The sequence below is a fragment of the Cololabis saira genome, chromosome 14, assembly GCF_033807715.1.
Source record: "Cololabis saira isolate AMF1-May2022 chromosome 14, fColSai1.1, whole genome shotgun sequence".
NCBI lineage: Eukaryota > Metazoa > Chordata > Actinopteri > Beloniformes > Belonidae > Cololabis > Cololabis saira.
The window spans coordinates 27,872,995-27,885,072 of record NC_084600.1 but is presented as its reverse complement, the minus strand read 5'-3'; the positions used below and the strand labels follow the sequence as shown (position 1 = coordinate 27,885,072).

Sequence of the window (12,078 nt, the reverse complement as noted above, 5' to 3'; positions counted from 1 at the left end):
CTGCAAGAAAATTGCTAATGTTGCTCTGCCTCTTTCGAATAGCCTTAATTTCAGAGGCGGCTGATTTCTTTCGGCTTTAGGCAGAGGGTCTGGCGAACATTTGACACACACACACATACGCACACACATATACATATACATATATATATATATATATATATATATATATATATATATATATATATATATATATATATACACACACACATATTCTTTTGAGCCTTGATGCAGGATAATGACACCTTTTTTTCTTCTTCATCTTGCTTTTGCAGACATGCAAGATAGCAGTGGTAAGAGCAGACCTGCTTTTGAAAATCCTGTGTGGGGCACGTTTGATAGTGAGGCTCAACCAACCTAACATTAAACTGTCTCACTGGTGGCAAAGGGGCAGAGTAATTCTCTCTCCACCCATGACAAGAGTCACCCCGCCCAGTTGAAAGTGAAATGTTCACCTTCTGCTCTTCACAGAAAGCAGGAACCCACCCCTCCATTCAGTCTGAGAGGCTTTTAATGAAAGCAAGATCAAACTCTCTGTGAGATCATCCGCCTACAAATGGTTCCTCCGCGGAGCATCCTGATGAGATCTCAGCCTATTTGTCTCGACATCACTCACTGAAAACAAACACCTCCGTCTGGCTGTGACACGCTGAAGCTGTCACCGATACGGCCGCAGGTGTAGCTGCTCAACGCCGGGCCGTGCTGACGGCCACCGCACTGGAAATGAGGGGAGGTAGTGATGTGTGTTAGAGGGTTTGCTTTTTTTTTTTTAAATAACTGACGATTAAATCATAAAACTATCAGCCAAAGCGGCAGGAAAATGTCATTTCCGCTTCAGATTTCATTCAAAGAGATATAGTTAAATTTGACATTTCAACAAGGTTTTTGAGATCTAAATAAGACAAGAGGATTTTAATAAGAATGACACAACTTTCTGTTCTAACATGACCCTCAAAAATCTTGCAGACCTTTTCTGCTTGCATTGCTGGCATGTTGAACTGTTTCTCCTATGCGCTCCATGTCCTGCTACTTCATGCACCTGGAGTTACAAATGAGGCTCACTCACTCACTCACTCATCTTCTTCCGCTTATCCGTTCCCGGGTCGCGGGGGCAGCAGCCTCAGCAGGGATGCCCAGACTTCCTTCACCCCAGACACTTCCTCCAGCTCTTCCGGGGGGAGTCCGAGGCGTTCCCAGGCCAGCCGAGAGACATAGTCTCTCCAGCGTGTCCTGGGTCTTCCCCGGGGTCTCCTCCCGGAGGGACATGCCTGGAACACCTCCCTAGGGAGCCTCACAAATGAGGCTGTAATCCTAAAACATGATGGTAATTATAACTTTGCAGTCCCTGTTCAATGGAGCAAAAAAACAAAAACAAGAGCATGGTGGATTTTTCTGTCACTGATCTAATTTTTCTTAAAAACATACAAAAAAGGACAAAAAGGTCGTGTTTATGGAGAAACTAAATGCAAAATAATTCATTGCCCTTTCTGCTAATTAACTCGACTTTTCTGCTTGATTGTGTGGCAGGTTCATGCACGTGTGTCATATGCATTCTGAGTGATCAGTGTTGCTGTTTGTTGTCGGCGGTTAAATGCCAGCAAGTTGCCTTGGAAATGGATACTATAAGTAGTAAAAGGAGATTTGGCGTCAGTATGTCGTCTCCACGTTGATGACAGCCGAGGGGATCGAAGGGTACATAGCTAGCAGAGCACGGTATGTGTTCATATGTTCTGGAGCCACAGAGCTTGATGAAAGCTGGAACAGAAACGGTACTTAAAGAGCTTGACAAACCCTGTGTGACGTCACCCATGGGTTTCCTTAAGCCCAAGTGTCAAGGTTCTGGAGGACAATATAGGAGGGAGCTTTTGCTTTCCAAAGCCTGGTTCAGCCAAAAGAATGGGCAGATGTGCAAAATTAGCAAACCTGGCGCCTGGTTGAGACAAGCCCGCCTATTTCCACTCATGGTAACCTATGATGCTAACTAGAAGCACTCTTTCATTCATTCTGACCAAATCCGTCCGTCCGTCCATCCATCCATCCATCCATCCATCCATCCATCCATCCATCGTGGTTACCCAAACAACATCACAAAACAAGCACTGCGATGGCTGGCGGAGCATCCAACAAACCTGTCTCTTGATCACCTGGGCGAGCTTGCCCCGGCCTTTAATCAAACCGGAAGAGTCCTGTAGTTGTCCATGGGACAAAGACAGGAGGACTCAGATACATTAACTGCTGCCAGAGATGGCAGCAGGCGAGGTTGAGGCCAGCCAATAGTCGGTTAATCCCGATTAGCAGCCTTTGACCTGTGGCCAAGGCAGTCATCTTTGGATGCTAAGCTAAGCTCTACCCCTGAGGCCCTCCAGACCACACCAGTCATAGCGGTTTCAGTCTAATCGATAGCACACGCAAATTGCTTTTCAATCACAGCTCAGAAGTCAAGTTTACCAAAAGTGAAGAGTCAGGCTGCACTGAATAATCGGGGAAGTTGACAAAAAATGATGACAAAATGAGTTGCCAATGAATTTAATAACTTATTTATTGGCGATGTCCTCACACGTCTGCTTCGTGCAGGGGATTAGAACTTACAACACGTCTCAAAGTTTCTTTAATGACATAGATCTTGATAACATCCATCCATCCATTATCTATACCCGCTTTATCCTTTGTAGGGTCACCGGGGTCTGCTGGAGCCTATCCCAGCTATTTTCAGGCGAGAGGCAGGGGGTACATCCTGGACAGGTCGCCAGTGCATCGCAGGGTCTGTATCTTGATAACAGCTTTAAAAAGTTTAAAAACAAATATTTTTGTCTCTGTTACAAATGGTTGACGCAACATTAAAGACTCGTATATGTGATCAAAGCTTTATTTCTCTGCTTCTTTTCCTTTTGGGTGATCCCTTCTGGGGAGCCAACAGCTAAATAAAATGGTTTAAGTTATTGTGCTATGTCATCCAATTAGTCGATTAATCCTTTCAATAAAATCAATAGATTGGCTATAAATAGCAATTACTGTAGCTGCAGCCCTAGTGCTAATTTGCTAATATGACCGCTAGCCATGTAATGCAGCTGTCACTCAAAAACTAGATAAAGGACAAAAACACACTGGCTATGCATAAATATGTGCCTTAATATCATTTTGCCTGATGAAGGCTTCAGTTTTATGTGCTTCATCATGAAGCACAGAAAACACCTATTTCTGCTGCAAGTTAGGATGGGGGACCATAAGATTTGCAACTTTTGTATTGATAATAGACTTGTAAACTGGATGTAAGCACTTGGATTAAAAAGGTGAGCATTCTGGTTATATACAGTATTTTCAAAATTCCTCTTGTTCTTTCACATTTTACAGGCGTCCCTTACTCTACCTTTGAAACTTCCTTCTTTTTTTTTTTAATGACACTCACCCAGTTTGATAGCAACTAATATAAAGACATTTTTGAAATGGGCATACCAATTTCAACATGAGTTAATCTTAAGAAGTGTGCACTGAAAATTTAAACAAGTGATTTCATACCAACGTGCTGTAAGGAATAACTGGAGGTGGTTGAATAAAGCCCAGCCTGGTTTCCATTACGTTAATGATCTACTGTGTGTATATTGGACAAAGTCTATATTTTAAAAGTTGGGCTTGGGGATTTTGCAGAGCTAAAAGGGATTTTATTCTTTGATCAGAGGTTTGTTTGAACTGATTAACAGGGAGAGTTCAACAGATCAAAGCGCTACAGGGCTACAAAGACAGAATAAAATTGGTGAATGAAGAGGTGAAAGGGGTGCATGCTTCAGTCTCTCCAGAGCCCTTCAAGTGGCCGTATTAAGCTCATTTAAAAAGGGCCATAATCTTATTTGGGGTACAAGAAATCTAAATGCTTCAATGCACAAAAGCCCCTGCCATTGTAAGCCCCCAAGAGGCTGAAAGGCTTAATATTCTCCGGTTGTTGAGCTTATTACTATTATTGGTGGACAACGATGGAGTTCAAGACAGATGCTCAAATGTTAAGATGTGTCTAAGTCAACAGTTGGCAGGGTATATGCAGATGAGCTGCAGAGTCATAGTAATCATATCTATAATATATTCATGAGTTTGTGGTGATGGACATGATTCTTTTTAAAAAATGTTCATGCCGATAGATGATGGTGAAGAAGAAACTGAACACAGATGAAAACAATGTCACTACATCTGGAGATGTGCATCACATTTAACAAGTGACAAAGGGTTCGAAGCGTTGGGCAGCATCGCTACAGTCACAAATATCTGATAGAAAATGTCAATTTCAAGCTGCTGCTCACATGACACTTTTTTTCCACTAATACTTAAATAGCAATACAACTTCAGCCTCCTTCAGTGTGCTTGGTAGATTTTTGTGGTCTGCAACGTTACACAAAATAGACAGAAGGACTTTTCATGTGCACACCACAGAAACTGCAGCTAATAGAGCTCCATTTGTGTCGCCTGTATGTAGTTATAACTGGTACTCTTGCAGGAAGTCTTACAGAGCTCATTACTGTAGAAGAAACAGAATGCAGGTTTGACTGGCTGTCATGCAGAAATGGCTTATTTCACCAAAGCTTTAACCTAAAACAGGGCGTGGCCAATCAGGTGGCAAACGAAAGGCAGCATGTTCTGTCAATTTCTTTTACACGACAGTTTTTCAACAACGATGCACTTGGATATAATCTTTTGGAAATCAGAAATGTAATCATGAGAAAATGTAAATGAGCAAAATATGGAATCTTGAAAAAGGCTGAGATTCTAAGAGTTGGAGGGAATTCAAGCAGGCGACTCCTCGAGAGCACTTAATCTGATAAAAACAGATTCAAATGTCAGTGATGACGCAACTTTGAAAACAGTTTTTCATCTGTCCTGCTGAGTAAGAGTCATTATCAGCACTTGGAAAAATGTCTCAGACTACATCCCAGAGTTATTCAGCTTAACTTTCAGCATAATCTTTTTGTCCTGATTGACTGCAATAATGCCACCGTCTTTAAGAGCATTATTCATCCTCAGCCCCTCGACAATAATCAATATTTGACTTCTCCTGGTGTCGTTAACCCGCTGAATGGGATTGATACAGTAAAAGAATTATGAAAAATTATTCCAGAAATTAATAAAACTGAATCTGATGAGGGAAAAAATAAATCAAATCTCATCTGAGAGAGCAATACAGCGACAGGGCTGATAAAAGGAACAGCACTACACCCAGAGGGGCCACGCTGTCACTTCCCTTCTCAGTCTCAGGCAGTTCGGAGTAAACAGAACCAGCTGTTCACATGGAATCGATACTCGGATGTATGCTTCAATGAGATGCAAAACAATGCTGGGATATGACTGGATGGGGGATGCGCTAAGTAGTTAGCAATTACTTATCTTCTGCTTTAATGTTGCACAAAAGACATCTGAGGACAATTATTAAGCTGAGATACATTAAAATTCCTCCTATTACAGTATTTAATTGGGTGATTAGGGAGATAATTGTCTTGAGACTTCATGTATTTTTTTAGTGGTTGATTAAAGTAATGTATTTGAGTGTTAGGCTGGTGCATGTTTATGGTAGATGTTAGGGGGCATTTCCTTTTGACCCTCAGTCAATGAACCCCCTCAAACAGGAAGTTGAAAAACACGAACCTGAAGAGGCTGTGACCAAGCAGAAAACGTAAAAAAGAGAAAGGCAATGATTCTTACATCGAATTTGACTTATGTCTTTGCTCATTTATTTAATATTTAATATTTAATATGAACAAAATATGTTTCATTTTATTTTTCATAATTTTCATATTATTGGTCAACATACATTGAATTTTGCCTTTTAGGCCTGCAGCCTTCTCCACAAATGCTGGTAGGAGGTGAAACAATGTCGATTCAAAAAAATGAGTGAACGCAGTCTGGTCAGGAATCTTTCTGGTCATTTTCAGTTTTCAACATATGCTGTGCAGAAGAAGCTGGAAACTGATAAGTGGATGGTTAAAAATACCTCCCTTCCAAGCCCATCAGCTCCCACAGTTTATCCTGTTTTTCAAAAGAACCACCAGCTCACGGATCAGACGTAGTGATCAATGACACTACAATGACTCGTGGGGATAAATGACTGACTTAGCACTTCATGAGTGAAGTTTGCACTTTTTAACAGGATTCATTTGGAATAAAAGATATTTTGAGTTAGCGAGTAAAATTCCTCCAGAAAGATGGATTAACCTTCAGTCAATCACAGCAACAAAACGTGTAACATTTCAGCGATGTTTTCAGACTGACAGGTTTGGTTTCATTGGCATCCAGAATTTTCCTTCTGACCGACACAAAAACAACTCATCTGAATTTCTTTTGCACCGCCAGCTCAAAACGACAGATTTCTGACTTTGACATCTGTGTGTCTACAAACATGCTTTGGTTGTACAGCGTGACATGAATGTGGATGAAGAGCAACATCACAACTTCCTTTTGCAGAAATCATTTCTTCAGAAACATCTGAAGTATCAAACAACATTATAACACAAAAAAATCGAAATAAAACAACAATGACATGAAATGTGTTGGCCCTCAATTTCAGTGCAAACTTATAGTATAAACCAGAATTTAGTATTTCAACTTTCTTGAAGCTCAATGCTATTGTTTTTACAATAAAACAAACACACACAAACATCCAGAATTCCCAACTGGTCCAACTTCGCTGCAGTCGTTCTCATGACACACGAGCGCCAGTTGGACAAAGAGTTCATGCTCATGTTCACTCAGTATGACGCTAAGGAAGCTGTCCATGACGTCACAGCTTTCCAGTGCTTTCCTGTTTCTTCCTGGGGGTGGTCACAATCGAATTGGCTTCAGACTAAATGCAGCATGACACACTTTTTCTTCACCCCATGCTTGACCCCCTACTGGACATTTCCCACATGTTGACAGGGTGGCAGAGACTACACGACATGGGTCACCAGACGTGGCAAGAAAAGCTGCCACAAAGGTGCTAGGGAGCAAACAAGAGAGGAATGGTGGCTTCTCTTTCAGGTGAGACTGCTTTCTGTTTCCCTTCCTCGATCTTCTCCGCCCCACATGGCGGTGTCCGTGGGGATGTTGATATGTAGTTCGAGCAGTTTCCAGTGTCTCCAGCCAAACTCCCAGTACTTTAGCTCTTAATGAATTGAGCGCATCACAAATCATGATTTATTGTGGATAATTCTGAGTTCTGAGCTTCTCCTCAGCGGCTACAGCTCAGAGGCAAACTGTATAAAACCCCAGGAGCCAAATGTGATGGATGTTGCCTGTGATAAGGCGCAAGCACCTGTTTAAAGGATCTGTCCGCCTGATTTCAACATTTGTGATTAAAACTTTATCCTGTAAACAAGGTGAATGGTTTGACTCAAAATATTTAGGGATATATTTTTTAAAGATTAAGCACAGCCTCGGGGGCTTTGTTTTGGTTTATCCAGATAACCTATAAACCTTACTTTAGAAAACAATGCTGCAACGAGTCAAAGAGGATGGACGCAGGGTCTTGTCTATCACAGTATTAATCTTTGTAATCAGTGTACAGCCTGCTTTTCCCTCGTCTCTTGTCGTCCCAGCTGTCACTCAGCAATGTACAGAGATAAGAACATACTAAGCAGCGGTGATCTAATAATGACATGCAGCTAAATCTCACAACAAACGCCAGAATAATATACTCAAGTTGTGGGTGAAAGAAAAAATAAGTGGAACATCAGAACAAGCCACAACAACAACAACCGCGTTCTGCACATAATACGACTAAGAAAACAGGTGATTGGCTATGCTCGGCCAAATCTGCTGAGGGGATATCTCACCAGATGAAGTCATGCAAGTGGAACAGCCTGGCACATGATGAAACCAGAGTCAGTGAAAGCACAGCGGTTGGCTCAAAGGCCACACGAAGAAGTAAAGGTACTTGTAAGCGCACACCTGGGCTTCTGGCTGAGCAAAGTCATCTCATAAATCCTTCGGTGGCAGCTAGCTGACCCTCTCTGTTCTCTCTTATGGCGCTTTTCCACAAGTACCTACTCAGCCCAACTTGACTCTCCTTGCATCGTCTCGACTCAATTCAACTTGCCCTTGTTTCTTTTCCATACCCGGATCAGAAGTAGGCAGGGTTGGAGCGAAGCTGCTGTGATGTACTCGATTGTGCGACACAGCTTGTCTCGGCACTGCTGAAAAGTCAGTTTGTAGCCCTGAGCAGACATGGACTGAGAAAGCTCCATATATTTTTTCTCATTCCTCGTTGCCCCATCTAGCTCTCTCTGAATATTTTCCTCTGCCACCAGGTTTAAGAATGTCTCCACCTCGGAATTAGGCCACGGAACAGATTTCTGTGCTGGCATTTTTCTTCGAATAAAATGAAAAAGAAGCTGCAAGTCGGTCTTGAAATTATGTCACATCCTAACTCAGACATCTGATTGGCCAACTGGCTGACCAATCAGTGGCATGTAGTGTTATGACGTCAGATACAGCCCAACTCCAAACTGAGGCGAGGTGAGTCGAGTCGGGCTGAGTAGGTACTAGTGGAAAAGCCCCATTATTGTGAGGGGCTTTCTGGCGGGGGGTTTCCTCCCGTCCCTCTTCTGGTCCTCCGTGGGGCTGCTGGTGGCCTGGGTTCTGGTCTCGGGTGGTGTGGTTGCGCCCTCCCTCCTCCACTCTTGGTGCAGCTCAGGTAAACCCTTGGTTTCACTTTGCTGTGTCTCTGCCTCTTGCAGTATATGTGTAAAAAAAAGCTTCAAACAATGATGAGAAAACTGGCTTATATGCTGGAGGATATAGGTGGATATAGGTGGACATTTGATCCAACCTTGAAATCACTCATGACACACAGGGGGGAGTTGGAATGCCTTCTCTCTCTGTCGCTACAGCTTCACACACATTTACGGCAGCTGATCCCACCCAAACATAAGATGGTAAACAGTAAAGATAAAAGGAAATCTTAAGTTCATCCCATCAAACATTGGGAAAAGATATTAAAGTTAAACCTATGAGGGAGGTGAACAAATCCATTAACAGGTAATGCACCATTCAACCGGATTATTCTTGCAAATCTCAACTCTACCTGTAATTTTCACCGTTGGCCGCATTTCCTTCAGTGTGGAAAGACAGTTGCAGACACTCCTGACCTTCCTGATGATGCAGGGCTGCCATCGGCCATGTTTATTCTGACATCATTACTGCTGTCAGACAACATCTCACCTCTAAAGCGTTTTAATGCCAGCAGTTCAGATCATCTACCTCTTCTTTCCACATACTTTAAATTAATCACAGCAGCAGTGAGATTAATAGATAATATCTAAGGTCATTTATCTTTATTATATAACATGGAGGGTGTTTCAGCCGCTGCCATGGGCTAAGGGTGAGTTTTATCTTAAAAAAAGGGAGTGTACTGTGAACTAATGCTGCAAAGTGAAGGAAACCTCTTTGCAGAGTCCATTGTTAAGGAAGATAAATGAGTTTGTGTAAGAGGAGCAGGAGAAGGCGTCAACAGCTGCAGCTGCACGAGTCGGCTGGACAGACAGTGTGTTCAGATTCGAGCAGTTGACTTACCCCTGCTTCGCCGCTTTGTTCTTGTTCACGTCGATGGTGGTGATGGAATGCTTGGCGCCGGACTGCACCTCCCAGTCCACCTTCCACTGGGCGTTCTTGGACTTGGTCTGCAGCAGGTTCACGCCTTTTTTTGCTTTGACTCTGCACAAAATGGCAAGGGAGAGAAGAATAAGGCATGTCAGTTATATTAGAGGGGATGATTTATGTGCAAGGTCAGAGGTGAACGCCCTCTGTGTGCAGCAGACCTCCTCCTCAAACTGCGTCATGGCAAAAGCAATTCTGCAGATGAATCAATAACCGAGATGAATGAAGACGTCAACACAATGATACATGAGACGAGGGGGCTGGGACTACTACTGCGGGTCACAGTGCTGACCAACATTTCCTGCAAAATCAGATCTTCAAAGCTTTATTCTAAGCACAGTGGGCATTAATACCACATTATTAACTTTAACATCTGGAGACTATGTTCATGGGCTTCGTGCAAACGTCCATGCAAAATAAAGTTAGCCTTTTATGGCAATGGCTTTGCATTTTATGGCAATATCAAATTAAATCATTTTCTAAATTTTCAAAGTCAAAATATCATAATTGATCCTAAAGTCTCCCTTGCTTCCTTAACCCTCAGCTCCTTAGGGAGAACATCGTGCACAGGTAGGTCAAGGTTAGCAGCATCACACAAGGAGCCCATCACAGTCACATTTTTCATGTATCATCATGCAGAAGCAGGTCGTTTGAACCTAGAAATCTCACACTTCCTGCTGCATCTTTATGTTTCACAAATTCAGATTAAATAGTTCTGAATTTAAAATACATCAAGTGGAATTTGTTGACCGCTTGCCATGCTTTTATGGCCCCGAGCAAGGCTTTTAAATTCAATTTACATTTGTTTCTGGACAAAATTACTTATAATTAACATGAAGATGTACAACTCGAGTTGTATGTTAACGGAATGCAAAATGCACTTCAATACAAAGATACCTTCACTGCTTAACTCTAAAGAGACAGTATGCTTGTATCTTCCAAACACCTGCATTAACAGATTTTAATACATACCCACAAATGCATGCACAGATGAGCAACACCAATTTAGTCATGCAAACGTACACACAGTTGTGTTGTTAATCCATGAATGTACAATGTCTGCAAAGATTACGCCAGAGTATTTACACACAGGCCTACTGTATGTCGATGCATAAATCTGCGTTATACTCACAAAAATTGGATCAACACTTTTGTGTTGCATCCATTCAAAAACAAATGTGTCTACTAAATCTGCTCCTATATACAGTATGTCTACTCTCACAGGTTCCCTGCATAACCTTGAATGAAAGTAGGAAAAGGGAAAACAGGAACAACAAGCATCCATGTGAAAAAGAAGGCACTCATTATTCTAATTCTAAGGTTTTTACATGTTAGGATGTACAAAAAGATCAAAAAGTAAACAAAATCCTTAGTTTCATGAAGACTTTGATAAACCAGGTGTACTCTGTGACTTAGGAGCTTATAGAACAAACATTAGGAGCAATATGTTTCAGAAATTTTGGTCTCATCTGTCCAAAAACACATAGTTTCAGTAGTCTTGTGTTTAGTTCAGATGCAACTTTACAACTGTGAGCCACACTGGTATGTTTGGTTAAGAAATAAGATGCATTTCCTCGCAGCCTTTCAAAACAAGTCTTACTTGTGCATCTTTTTCTAATTGTACCATCATGAACTTTAAATGTTAACATGCTGACTGAGACATGAATGAGCAGTTACGTATCCCATGTGGTATTTGTGATTTATCTGAAAGATCATATGACTGACTTGAGGTGAAATTGATGAGCATCCACTGCTCGGGATGGTTGACAAGTGTCCTCACTTGTTAATGCAGAATCCTTTTATAAGTACTTAACAAGGTTGATGAACAGCAGCAATCACTTCTGTGAGATCGTTCCTGATGTTTTTCTTCTTGGGATTGTGTTAACATACACAAGTTTAAATGTATACAGAGGTGTTAGCCTGGGGTGTAGCACCAAATTCTGGGCCCTGTACACTCTCAATGTCAGTGGGCCCCTATCTATGCCCGCGAGGCGCGTGAGAGAGAAAAAAAAAAAGGGGGGGGGGGGGGGGGGGGGTGTATTTATACAATCTACTACAATCAAATCAGATTATATTGATGAGTGGTTCTGAATTGATGCATTTGGCCTACTTGTGCTCAAATACCTAAAACATTAGGCTACATCTGGGCTACATCTGGCTGCAATAAATTGCAGAGGCAAAACTGTTTTAAGCCATTTTTCAGCCATGTTCTCACCACCCAGACCTATCTCTTTCTCTCTCTATCTATCTATCTGTGGCAAAAATCACAATCACAATCATTTTTGATTGATAGTGAGATCACAGTTATTTAACATGATTATTCATTGGCTTTGGTAACATCATGAATTTATTGAACATTGACAATAGCTTTTAAGCACAGCACTGCACCGCAATGCTAAGGCTTTTTACAAGACAAAAATAATAAATTGCGTTATTACTCAATTAATATATTACTAGTGTACACTTGAG

At 41.7% G+C, this 12,078-nt stretch overlaps 1 protein-coding gene across 3 annotated transcripts in view; it reads right to left on the bottom strand.

The window, feature by feature from the left end:
- Window positions 1–12,078, bottom strand: part of tmem132e (transmembrane protein 132E) — a 479,435-nt gene that overhangs the window by 64,661 nt on the left and 402,696 nt on the right. For all 3 annotated transcript variants that reach the window (XM_061740292.1, XM_061740291.1, XM_061740293.1), the window contains one exon: window positions 9,526–9,666. In XM_061740292.1, the coding sequence (XP_061596276.1) occupies window positions 9,526–9,666 (141 nt within the window). The remainder of the gene's footprint in view (window positions 1–9,525; window positions 9,667–12,078) is intronic.